The sequence below is a fragment of the Triturus cristatus genome, chromosome 2_2 (assembly GCF_964204655.1).
Source record: "Triturus cristatus chromosome 2_2, aTriCri1.1, whole genome shotgun sequence".
Lineage (NCBI taxonomy): Eukaryota > Metazoa > Chordata > Amphibia > Caudata > Salamandridae > Triturus > Triturus cristatus.
The window spans coordinates 813,400,520-813,413,849 of record NC_140582.1 but is presented as its reverse complement, the minus strand read 5'-3'; the positions used below and the strand labels follow the sequence as shown (position 1 = coordinate 813,413,849).

At 50.3% G+C, this 13,330-nt stretch overlaps 1 protein-coding gene across 1 annotated transcript in view; it reads left to right on the top strand.

Moving 5' to 3' along the window:
- The first annotated feature begins 201 nt into the window (after positions 1-201).
- SLAIN2 (SLAIN family member 2) overlaps positions 202-13,330 on the top strand; it is a 318,048-nt gene continuing 304,919 nt past the window's right edge. Inside the window, exon 1 of the mRNA XM_085642139.1 lies at positions 202-1,072. Within this exon, the coding sequence (XP_085498265.1) occupies positions 657-1,072 (416 nt within the window). The 5' untranslated portion in view covers positions 202-656. The remainder of the gene's footprint in view (positions 1,073-13,330) is intronic.

Here is a 13,330-nt window from a genome sequence, read left to right as displayed (position 1 = left end):
CATGTTTATGGCCCTTTGTAACCGACCGCTCTTTACTTCAAGGTTTAAAAGCTGTGTTTGCGACGCATACAACCCGCGTTCTTTCTCGTTTGCAAAGAGTTTGCATCCGTTGCTACTGCTGCTCATTCTGTTCTCCAGGCTTTGCCACTTGTAACTGTCGCCTCTAGTAAGATGGCGTCACCCTATCTCCAGCAGATCGCCGAGTGGGCGTGGCCCGGTCCCTCCGGGCCACCGTAGGCCGACGCTGGCAGGCCGGTTTGGTGTTGGAAGTTATGCGGGGTCCGCCCGCTGCACTGGGGCCGGTGGCAAGCGGAGGCATGGGCGAGGGGCGCTGGCTGGGCAGTGCCCAGTGACAGTCTGGGAGGGAGGGAGTCGCAACTTGGCGTAGGGGCAATTCAGAGGAACTGACAGCTCTGGCGTGAGGACGTGTAATATCCGGAGAGAGAGGAGTAGCTCTTGGAGCAGTAGTAACAACGCTGGCGGTAGAGAGCCTGGAATACTCAATTGAAAGAAGAGGCTGGGATTTACCCTCGGGGATCGACTGCCCTGGGAGCGGCAGGGACAGCTGGCTACTAGGGAGAAAGACACTAACAGAAGAAAGAGAGGGCGCGGAAACCCAGCGAGAAGGCGGCAGGGGCCGCATCACTACCCTAGTCATGGAGGACATCGACTCCAACCTGAGTGCGGACGCGGAGGTGCGGAAGCTGCAGGAACTGGTAAAAAAGCTGGAGAAGCAGAACGAGCAGCTCCGGAGCCGCAGCTCTGCCGGTCCACTGCTCTCCCCGCCGCCGGCTGCCGGTGCCCCTGGTCCACGTCTCTCTCACCCAGCTGCTGTAGTAGCAGCAGCTGCACTTCTGGGTTCGGGTCCTGTGTCGCGGGCGCTGCTGGGCTCCGGCGGTGTGTTCGGCAGCCCCGGATCTTATGCAGAAGAAGAGCTACTATTGAACAGGAGGCTGCAAGTGGTGCCGACGCCCCCGGAGCCCGATCTGGACCATTCCCTTCTAGACGAAGTGAAGCCTTTGCAGCTCGAGGAGATGGAGAGACTGATAAACTTCGAGCAGGAGGAGAGCTGGTGGGGCGCATGTTCCTATGAGTATTTTATATCCTGTACTTCATTTCTTAGCACCTATTCGGCTCCATTTAGTCCCTGCTAGACCTGGCATCTTTTGGCATGTTTTCCCTGTCTTTTTACTTGCTAGACTCCTGTTTTTGAGTGGGTACTGGACTTCGTTTGCTGGGTTAGTGTCTCTGCGCACTTTGTCCCTGCTATCCAGTGCTATAGTGCAAGTTCTCCTACGGTACGTTGTGTTATGATTGGTTTTCCATGAGTGGTATGTTTGATTTACTGGTAAGCCCCTAGCAAAGTGCACTGTGTGCTCCCAGGACCTGTGAAAAGATGCTATTAATGGGCCTCCTTTGCTTTGTTTTTCAGTATACATACACCTTTGCTTCTTCTTGCCAAGTACTCTGTGTTCATTAAGTCCTCTTTCCGTAACTTCACCTACATGGTGACATGATTTTCCAAGTGCTTGGATGATGAATGTCTACTCGGTTTGTTGCATAAGTAAATAGTTATGTGCTGAACAGTGTTGACTTTTGGTTCTCACCTACATAAATTTTTAACTGTTGCTGTCATCACTAGACTTATTATATCTAGTACCTTGACATATAGTTATAGTGAACTCTGGGTTATCTCACTTCAGACCATTGGCTTTTTGTATTTTTCTTCCAACCCTAAATGATGGCAACACTCTGATAGGGTAAGAGCTGAGATTAGTGTGAGATCATCTCAAGATGGAGTTTAGTCTTTGTGACAGTCCTACGAGTCAGTCTGATATGACCATTTTATATCGTACACCAATTACTTTCTTCATCCCTCATCGTCAACGAGACAGGCATATAATGTATGAAAAGATCTGTAAAAACATGCTCACAACTGAAGGACCCAGATACTGGCCATAACAGCCCACTTCACTTAGTACTAACTAAACAGACCTGTGATGACTGTCGAGATCTGCTACACATTGCTAGTCGCCTCAGGCCTAGCACATTCCACACTCCTGTCCCTAATACTGTCAGCACTGGCTTTATAAAAGGTTATTATAAATCAGTGGCTCTTGGCAAATCTCTTAATGACAGTCATGCAAAAGATGACTCGAACAGTCTTTCCAGACAGATCTGATTCACTCTCACTCTTTCTCTACACCTTTTACCATCCTGAATTCTTAAGATCTCATAGTGAATGAGCTTCTGTCACAGCCAACTTTAGAAAGTTAGAACATATAAAAAATCACCTAACCAGCACAATAAGAGACATTCTGAGCTGCTAGCATACCACAAAAAAATAAATCGCTCTCATTTCCTCATTATCACATCGCCAAGTGCTGCATCCCATAACATGGTAAGCGTACCTGGTGGTCATTATGCACGAAATTAAAACAATTCCCACATAGTTTCAAAGCAAAGGTCGCATACTTGAGTGCTACACAAATGCTGTAATACAGTATAAAGTAATGTAAGTACAGGCACAGCAACTATATCCACAATTAACTTAAGATGTCAGACTCCTATCACATTCTGAATAATACCCCATAATGGAATAAATGACAGCAAAAAAGTGCTATAAGTATAAAGGAAAGTCCAATCAAAGTTTAAATGTAACCCATATTTCCTTTTAGAAAAAGTGTGAAATGTTATAATTAATTAATCATGTTCACATAATATTTACTCTTCACAGAAGATATTCTGATTCTTCCCAACTGCTTGATTTGGATGCCCACATTCTCCCTAATATTGGGGAGTACTTCAGTTCCATTTATGTTTATTACAACTCGCATCTTTTGAAATGGAGACAGTCTCCAATTGGGAAGTACACAGTTTATAAGTCCGGTCACCTCAACTGCCTGGCAGTAACCGCCCACCCAAGAATTCTCCCCACGCAGAGAACCTTCCAGTGTTCTATGCACGGAACCTCACTATTAAACATGCCATACCACCCTCGCCCCCAGCACCTTCTGGTGACCCAGGTAGGTGTTCGAGGCCCTCCTCCACCCAAAGGCTCCTGCCTGCGCTTCATCCCTGGTGGTCCAGTGGAAGAGCCTGCTCTTCTGCTGGTCTGCTTTGTGGGTGTCAGCCTTTTCTTTCTTCTGTTTTTGCCTTGTTTCTTGTGCCTTTTTCCCTCCTTTGTTGCCTTTTTCTCGGTTTGCCTCTGTTTTTTTGCCTTTTGCTTGCCTTTTTGCCTCTTCTGTCTCTTTCTTCTCTAATCTGACCCAGTCAGTCATTACGGGTGATTTTGACTCATCAGTTTTTTTCTCTCCCATATGGAGTTCCGCAAGGATTGTCGCTAAGTCCAACTTTGTTCAATATATATGTGACGGACTTAGCACGAGTAATCAAATCCTTTGGGATGGGTCTCACGTATTATGCTGATGACACACAACTGGTGCTTGCGGTGCACAAAGATGGAGAGGCAGTGGCGGCTAGCTTTCATGATGGCATGTTGGCCATTAGCTCATGGATGGCAAGTAACTACCTTCAATTAAACTCAGATAAGACCAAAGTTATGGTCTTTGGTAACCTTGCCCCAGAATGGTCACAACTCAGCTGGCCACCAGGTCGGAGATCACTCCCCACCCTGGTTAAGAAGGCCAGAAACTTGGGTATTATATTTGATGAGAGTTTATCTTAACATCATGTCAAAGCAGTGGTCTCCACATCCTTTTATGTCTCAAGGATGATAAAGAAATTGCTACCTTTTCTCCCAATTAGTACTGGAATAACGCTCATCAGTGCCCTGGTTATGTCAAAGGTCGACTACTGCAATGGCCTTCTAAGCAATGCCTGAGAAAAAGTTCTGAGCAGGCTACAACTGATACAGAATGCAGCAGCCAGGATACTCTCAGGTACTCCAAAGTTTGTCAATTTCCAATTTGGTTCGCCAGCTCCACTGGCTGTTCATAAAAAGTAGAACAACATTTAAAGTGCTATGTATTGCCTACAAGGCAGTTCACAATATATAGGACCTGAATACCTAAAAAAAAAAAGCTTTTCTGGCATACCCACCCAGCAGAGCCCTGCGCTCAGCAGATGCCAACCTTCTGATCGTCCCCAGAACCATGAAAGCCAACTGGAGTGATAGAAGATTCATAGTGGCCACAGCTAAACCATGGAATTCTCTCCCCCTACAAATTAAGACCAGTCCCACCTTGCTATCATTCAGGAAACAAGTAAAAACTTGACTCTTTGAGCAATAAGTGGCCAGTCCACCGCTAATCCTTACAGTCCATAGCGCAGAGACACCCATGGGTATTTGCGCGTTCTAGAAGTTGTTAACAAAAAAAGTTCGCCGCCGCTGCTACCCTCGCGGTCCCTCCCCCAGTGTGTTCCTGCTCCCAGCTGCTCACCCTCCTCTCGACCCCTACTTAATGGGAGCAGCCGCGCGCCAAGGAGTGCAAGACCTCTGACCTCCTGGTCAGGGTAACTGCTCTCCCCCTCGTGCAGCTCCGTCGTTAAGACACTTCCCATAGTGCCTTCTGGTGACCCAGGTAGGTGTTCGAGGCCCTGCTCCACCCGCAGGCTCTTGTCTGCACCTCATCCCTGGTGGTCCAGTGGAAGAACCTGCTCTTCTGCTGGTCCGCTCTGTGGGTGTCAGCCTTATCTGTTTTTTACTGTTTTTGCCTTTTTTCTTGTGCCTTTTTATCCAATTAGATTTTTTTCTCAAATACTCTGTTACTAATCCAGCCATATAAAGTCTAAATCTTGTCACTAGTCTCCATAATGGACCCAATCTTCTTAGCTAAATTGCAAACAAATGTATGTTTGGCACAATCCTGCACAGAATAATGGCTTCTTCTCAGAGTTTTGAGAAGGATCGTTCTGAATTAGCTGTACTCTTTCCCCCGTCAACCCCCCCCCCCACCCCCCATCTCTCACCCATAGTGATGTACCCATGATAGTCTAATCATGTTTGGAATGACTAGTGTTTTTTTTTTTTTTTTTTTTTTTTAAATTTTTTATTGAACAATAATTCGATTACAAGCACGGGCCTACAACCACCAGGGCCAGCCGCTAGGTACAGAATGAAATATACATTTATCAAGGCTGCAGTCAATTCCCGGGGCTCAGCCCCGTAGTGGCTCCGGATAGTTCTAAAGGAACAGGAGACTTAAGTCCAACAGACACAAAAACTAAAAGAAAAACAAAAAGCAAGGCATAAGGGCAAGCAGTGCGGGTCAGGCTTCCTCCGGGGAACTCCAGTTCAGACCAGTAAGCAGCCGGCAAAAGGAAGGAGTACCGGGAGGCTGGGGATGGGGGGGGGGGGTCAAGGGAGATGAACGTCCATATGGAGTTATTCCAAAAGGTGCCAGGAACCGTCAAGGGTCAGGGGGACATGGCGATATCGGTGTCCACCAGGGGGGGCGTACAGATACCCCCGCGATATGCATTCCATTGCCCCCAGATTCTACCCCATGCCCCCGGCTTACCACGGGCCACATAAACAGTCTTCTCCCTGAACATACACCAGTCCATATTCTCCTTCCATACTGACACGGTGGGCGGCCGCTGGGCGCCCCAAAGCTGCGCTATATCTCTCTTAGCAATCATGTTCCCCAGGGCCGCCCACCGAGTCTGAGCCGCGCTGTAATCATTGGGCTCCCACACATTCAGGACACAGCGACGCACCTCCGGAAGCAGCACAACCCCAGTGACCTGTCCCATAACCGTATGGACCCGGCGCCAGTAGTCCGCCACCTCGCGGCACTCCCACAGGATATGGAGAAAGGTGGCGCTGAGCCCACAACCCCGCTTACAGAGCCCGTCGTCGGAAAATCCCATCGAGACCAAGCGAGGACCCGTCACATACACCCGGTGAAGAATCTTAAGCTGTACCAACCGGAGACGGGCTGGAATGGCGACCTCCTTGGGGGACGACAGTGCAGACTGCCAGTCCTCGTCGTCCAATTCCACCCCATCCCCCGTCCAAGCCTCCCGAAGGCGCACAAAGAGGTCAGCCCGATGATTGATCAGTTTCTTATAAATTAAAGAAATAGTACTGTCAGGGACATGTCCGTCAAGTATGCGGTCCTCGAGGGGCGAGGAAACCGGGATCTTGGTCCCCTCCCCAAAGACCGAGAGCAGGGCGTGTCGAACCTGGGCATAGCGGAAGAACTCCCTGTCCGTAAGCTCGTATTCGGCCTGAAGCGCCGCAAAAGTCTTTTCCGCGCCCCTATGCCACAGGTCTCCCACTTTGCTGATACCAATCGTGTCCCACTGGTCAAACCCCTTCGTAGTCCAGAGGCTGCCCAGGCGATCGGAGGCGAACAAAGGAGTAGCACATGTTAGTCGCTCACTCCAGCCCGTGGCCGCAGTGGCAGCCCTCCAGGTCCGCACCGCAATCTTAGTAGGACCCGTAAGGGTCCGGCCAGCCGAGCGGGAGTAAAGTGCCCTGTTATAGTTCCCGCCGGGAAGCAGGAACTTGTCCATCTCATACGCCGGATTCAAGTCAGGCGCATACGTGGCATGGTTAATGGCCGAAAGCTGCGAGGCCCAATAATACCTGCGAATGTCGGGAAGCGCGATGCCCCCGTCGTACCAGGGGAGAGTAAGCTTAGCAAGAGCAATACGCGCCCGTCCGTCCCACACCAGTCTCCTCTGCAGGCTCTCCACCTCCCGAAAGTAGGCCACTGGGATGACGTCGAAGGAGTTCTGGAGTGCATAGAGGAACCTGGGAAGGGACATCATTTTGAACAGCGCGGCCCGACCCAGCGGGGACAGGGGCAGCCTGCACCACCGGGCCGTGTCCTCTCGCAATCGCCGAAGTGGACGCAGGAGATTCTGCTCATAGCGAGCCACCGGGTCCAGCGAAACGTATATCCCCAGGTACTTAAAGCCGCTCAGAGATACTTGGATCGGAAGCCGAGGCGGCAGGAGAGGAGGACCACCGGAGATCGGATAGACGCAGGATTTAGACCAATTGATCGTGAGACCCGAATTGTTCCCAAAGGAAGTCAGAACGTCAAAGAGGACGTTGAGCGACTGCCGCGGTGAGGTGAGATACAGGAGAATATCGTCCGCATACAGCGAGACCCGATCTTCGAAGCCCGGGGCCCACCGGATCCCTCTAAGCGAGGGCTCCCAGCGGAGCCAAGCAGCGAGTGGCTCCAGGGCGAGAGCAAAGAGCAAAGGGGACAACGGGCATCCCTGCCTCGTGCCCCTGCCGAGGGCGAAGGGCCGAGAGACCCGCCCATTCACCACCACCTGAGCCATGGGTCCCATGTAAAGAAGCTTCACCCAGCCAATAAATCCTTCCCCAAAACCAAATTTAGCCAAGACAGCCCAGAGGAATGGCCACTCGATGGTGTCAAAAGCCATCGTGGCATCCAAAGAAACCAGCACGGCCGGTTCGGAGAGGAGCTCCGCCCTGGCAAGGGCGCCGTGAAGACGCCGCAAGTTAAGAGCGGTGTTGCGATGCGGGATGAAGCCGCATTGGTCCGGATGAATAAGATCGCACACGACGCTCAACAAACGATTGGCAAGGACTTTCGCCAGGATCTTAGGCTCTGCATTCAGCAGTGAAATAGGCCGGTAAGAAGTACAGCGGTCTCGCGGCTTGCCCTCCTTGGGGATCACGACTATCGTGGCCAAACGCTGGTCGGCCGGAAGGGAACCCGCCGTAAGAGACTCACGGAACATGCGACTGAGGAAGGGCGCAAGCTTATCAGGGCGCAATTTATATAGCTCAATGGGCAGACCGTTGGGACCCATAGCCTTGCCCGAGCGAAGGGAGCGGATCGCGGTCGCTATTTCATCCGCCGACAAGGGGGCGTCCAGCCGCTCACGGTCTTCAACGGACAGGCCGGGCAAGGCAATATCCCTCAGTAGAAGGCGAGAGTCGTCCTCATCCCTGTCAGTAACTGGGGAGTACACAGTCCGGAGGTGGTCGGCGAAACATTCCACAATCTCATCCGGCTCAGTCACACACACACCATCCGCAGCACGCAACTCCGGGACCACACGATTCACTCTCTCCTTCTTGTCCAGCCACGCAATCAACTTTCCCGCCTTGTCCCCGGCGTCGTACAGTCGACCCTGCTGCTCCCTATACATAGTTTTGGCCGCGTCAGTGACCAGGGACCTATATTCAAACTGTTTCAGGCTGAGGGCATGGAGCCCGTCCGGAGTGACATTCGCCTCCAAGGCCGACTCCAGCCCCGAGATGTCAGTCTCCAGCCTCACCACTGCCTCACTCTTGACCTTCTTAGCCACCACTATCTGGGAGAGGGCGTGTCCGCGGATCACGGTTTTAAAGGCTTCCCACAGGGACATTGCAGACGACACAGACCCCTCGTTATCAAGGAAGTATTGGTCCATAGCCTTAACCAGGCTGTCACGAGTCGTAGGGTCTCGCAGGTACCATGGGTTAATGGGAGCGATCCTCCCTGCAGACCGCGACCCGGTGTCAAAAAGAAGCCACAGCGGAGAATGGTCGGAGATACCCCGCGCCAGGTGCCTGACCTCTCGGATCCGACCAGTCTGCGCCGCGGGCATAAGGAAGTAGTCTAACCTAGAGAGACTCCCATGCGCCCCCGAGTGAAAGGTGAACTGACATTGGGTCGGATGCATTAATCTCCAACTATCCACCAGGCCGAAGGTCTCCAACATCCCACCCAGCCATGCCTGGGCAGCGGGGAGGGTCCTTGGTGGGTGACGATCCAGTTCACCCGAAACCACAGAATTAAAGTCCCCGCCCATGAGCAGGAGGCTGTCCGGAAGGTCAAGCAGCATTCGACCCAAGTCAGTGAAGGTGGAGTTCTGGAGGCCCGGGGGGACGTAGACTGAAACCAGGGTAAGGGGCTGCCCCTCCCACCTCCCAATCAAACACACATAGCGCCCTCTGTCATCCGAGACTATCTTAGTGATCTCCACCGGAAGTGAGGTTCGCAGGAGAATGCCCACCCCCCTGGAACCAGTTGTGAAACCAGAATGGGCCACGAGGCGGTATCCCCCCCCTGTTCATTGCATGACAAACATTGCCAACCAGATGCGTCTCCTGGAGAAACACCACATCAGGAGTCAAACGACGCAAATATTGCAGTACTACACCCCGCTTGATACGGTCCCCCAACCCATTGACGTTCCATGACATAAGCCTCAACCCGTCCCCCCCCATCCCCTCCAATAGATCAAGGGTCCCCCAGCCTGCAGCACAGTTTCCAGATGTGGACAAAAATCAATACCTCGCCCTGTAAACAAAAAACACACAGCAAAACAACCCCTCCTCCCCCCCAACCCCACCCCAAATCCAACTCCCCCCACCCTGCACCCCTGCGGGCCAAAAAACCCCCCCAACTTGCAGTGTGCCTGTCGCCCCACTAACCCCATTCTACGAAAAGACCCCAGAGGAGGAAAGGGACCCGTCCCCGCCCGCCCCCCTCACAGGTCCTGGTGAAACACAATATACAAAAGAAGTAAGACCCAACTGTACAGTGCAAAACGGCAAAATCAAGGACCAAAAGTCATTCTAAAGGGGACCCGTCACCTGCGGTGCCCGCAGAGGGTCCGGGACGGCCACCTCCGTCCGGCAGCGAGTCAAGCCAGTCACTTGCGGCCACAGGAGCGTCAAAAAAGGCTGTCCGATCCCCATGTTCCACTCGGAGTTTTGCAGGGTAGAGCATCGAATACTTTAGGCCCAGCTCGCGGAGACGACGCTTCACCCCTTGGAATCCCATCCGCTGTTTCTGGACCAGTTGCGTGAAGTCCGGATAAAAATTGATGGTCGAGTTCTCGTGACGAACCGGGCCGTGGGTCCGTGAGGCCTGCAGAATAGCGTCGCGGTCCCTGTAGTGGAACAGTTTGGCCACGATAGGCCTCGGGGGGGCCCCCGGCCGTGGCCGACCGCCCGGAACTCGATGGGCCCGCTCCACGGCAAAGAACTTACTTAGGCCAGCCGGGGACAACTGTTGCAGGATAAGTTCCTCGACCACGAGGTCAACCGGGCGGCTATCGGAGGACTCCGGTACACCTATGACGCGGATGTTGTTGCGTCGGGCCCGTCCCTCGAAGTCCTCAAGCCGCCGGGCCATATGATCGCTGACCACCCTAATGTCTCCAAGCGCGGCCCGCAGATCTGACACCTCCGCACCGAGGGTGGAGGTCCGTGTATCGAGAGCCTGGACCCTCTCGTTAGTTTTGGAGAGGTCGGCCCGGATTAGGGTGACATCAATCGCGACAGTGTCGATCTTACGGGCCAGGGCCTCGTATTGCGTCGCGATGGTTTCCCTGATGCCATCAATGGCGCCCATAATGTCCTGCAGGGAAGGTTCCGTAGAGACGGTCGTGCCTCCCCCTGCAGCATCCGGGGGGAGGCCAGCAGTGCCGGGGGACCCCCTGCCCTGGGTGTAGCGGTCCATGTTGTTGCTCTGGACCGCTCCCCCGCGGAGGGAAGCCTTGGTCTTGCGCCCCTCGGGACCCCCTTTGCCCCCCATGTGAACACGGTCACTCAAGGGGACCTCCGATCAAGAGGTGTAAGGGCACCAGCAAGAAGACCACAAAATGTCGGTATAGGGGGTCCGAGGCGATAGGCACTCTAGTGGCAGGTGGAGGAAAACCTCGTGCTGAGGCCCAGGAAGCACCTCGCCACCCCGAGCGCACCCGCCAGCTGGTCTCCTGAAGTCCAAAACCGAAACCGAAAGTGGTGGATCGGCAACTGGCACCGCGCTGAAGCCGCTGTTGTTCAATTGCAGCCCGGCCCCACGGGTCACCTTCACCCCGGTCACCTCCGTCGGGTGGGTCCCAAAAGTTCCGACGACGACAACTCAGGATTCCCAGGTCCGATTTGATTTTTGAAAAGAGATATGTGCTCAGCTGGTCTTCATCTCCCAGATTCCATAAACCACGTCAGGATATTCTCAGGATATATTCCGAGGAGCAGAAAGGGTCCGGGGAGCCCTGTGCTCACGCGACCATCTTGGATGCGCGCTAGGCTCCTCCCTCGACTAGTATTTTTAAAGTCAAACCATTCTTCTGCAGCCTGTCAAACTCTTTTCAGGTTATTCTAATGCTTATTTGTATTCCTTTATATTATTTCAATAACGTTTGGAAACTATTTTCAAAAAGGTTCTACCTCTTAAAAATGTGTTGCATTACTCTTTGAAAAACAGATGTCGCTGATGCGAGGCTGAGTGGCATCCTTTTAAAGTGAATAGACTTCAATGGGTGAGGAATTGCAGTAAGATACTTGGATTCTGGAAATAACGCAATCTGATGGTAGAAAACATGTTGGGACCCTTCAGATTAGTGATTAAATTCCTTAATATTTAGCAATGGATGACATCCAGTAGCAAGGCAATAAGTAGTCTCAAGTGCACACATCTCAAACTATTGTCATTCTTCCTTGGCTGAGACCGTAGGTGACATGTACTCAAGGGATTCTTCCTCTACAATGATTCTATCCTCAATCGACTTGTCAATAATGTCTTGGTTCTGTTCTAACATTTGTGTATACTCAAGACAACCTTGTCCTGCACGTATTACTCCCTGTTAAAGTTTAATATTGTGTGGAAAAATTACTGAACTTTGCCACCTTACTAGTAAACGCCTAGGGAAATTCTATCCATCCACTCATAATGAATTGACTCTCTTCGTACTTAACCTTGCTCCTTAGCCCATGGGTTCATTCATATTCCCAACTCCCATTGATTCCATCCATCCAAATATTTCTGTATTTGAAAAGCATATTTACTCAAAAATCCAAACCAGTTATTTCTATGTTGACTTCTGGTTCAATATCTAGTTTTTGTATGTGGTTTAGGCTAATTAAATCTTCAAATAACTCCAGAATTTATAATACAGTTATAATAGTCCAAGGGAACCTAGGATCAACCATAAGTGACAATTCCCTTCCTACTTTCTTCATTTGTCACATGAGTAGATGTTTCCTTTTGTCATTGTTATTCCTTCAATCGGCCATGTCCTAAATGAAACCTTGCTCTTTGTTAACCAACATTCATCACTTTTGAATATGTGGCAGTTACTACTTCGTGATACACTAGCAGCCATAGTTTTAGAACTTGTCACCCCTCTCTTTGCTTCTCTACAAACCCTGACAAAATGTCCATTTTTTTTTTCTAGAAATGTTAGTCTTTTCCAAACCTGGACAAGGTTTAGATCAGGCAAAGTGATCACTGCCTTGTTTGTAACACATGGTTGCTTTATTGTTCTTTTTGTCCTATTTTTTTTCTCTCTCTCATTATGATTTCTTTAATTACAGACATTGATGTTCTGTTTTTTTCTTTTTTTCCCACTCCTACTTTTTTTCTGACTTCATCCATGTCTCTCACTGTTCAATAGCCTAGGCTGTTGTTATGACCTCTTATAGGATAGGATTCCATATTACTGTTTCATCTAACCTGATGCTTAAATTGCACAACAGAGCTAGATCGAAGGAGTTAAAACAACAACAAAAAATCATATGGATTCCCCTTCCTTTTGTGTCCAGTTTGTTTTGTAAAAACTTGCTGATGGATCAAATAGAGGTAAGGTTGCAGAAGGACTAAAGTAATTTTCCTTCCAGGATTTAATATGGGACACAAGTACTCCCCAACTCTCACTGCAAGTCATAGCATAAATATAAGTTCAGCTACTGTATACACACAAGTTATATTGCAATGTACAGATGGTTAAGCTTTTCAGACAGTTGTCCGCCTACTAAAGGTTGGCACAATGTAATAAACATGATTATATATTTTACTCCCCTTTATGGGTGTGCACATCTCTGATGAATAGAAGCATAACCTAAAAGGCTTTACAAATGTCCTCACATATTCAAAGACTAAAGGAGTATAAAAACATCCTTTTCTGAGTAGTCCGCCCCCAAACACAGGCACAATCCTGCTATGGTGTAATGGAAATAGCAGATAGTCATTTGAAAGTGCATTCCTCAGACTATTCTATCCAAAACAATTGGAGGCTGTCTATCTGGCTTGATTAGTATGTCTGTACTGTTCAGGCGCTGTGGGCTGCCACAGGGTGGCACATTGCATGATTTTGAGCACCACCTATGCCCATTCACTGTTCAAACGCATTATTACTCATGGCATTCATCTCTCGGGCGTTACCTGGCCTTATTGCGCGTGTACTGCTTGTCGCAGTAACAGGCTACATAGCCATTGGCTTGGTGTTTTCTAATAATAATGACAGCATTACGCATGGGAAATGGTTGAATTTAATGTGATGTAGACACAGCACTGCAACTGTTTTAATGGTTAACCTCTTGATCCAGGTAAAATATTCCCATCACACTCTACTCTCCAAAACCGAATATGTATAGGTA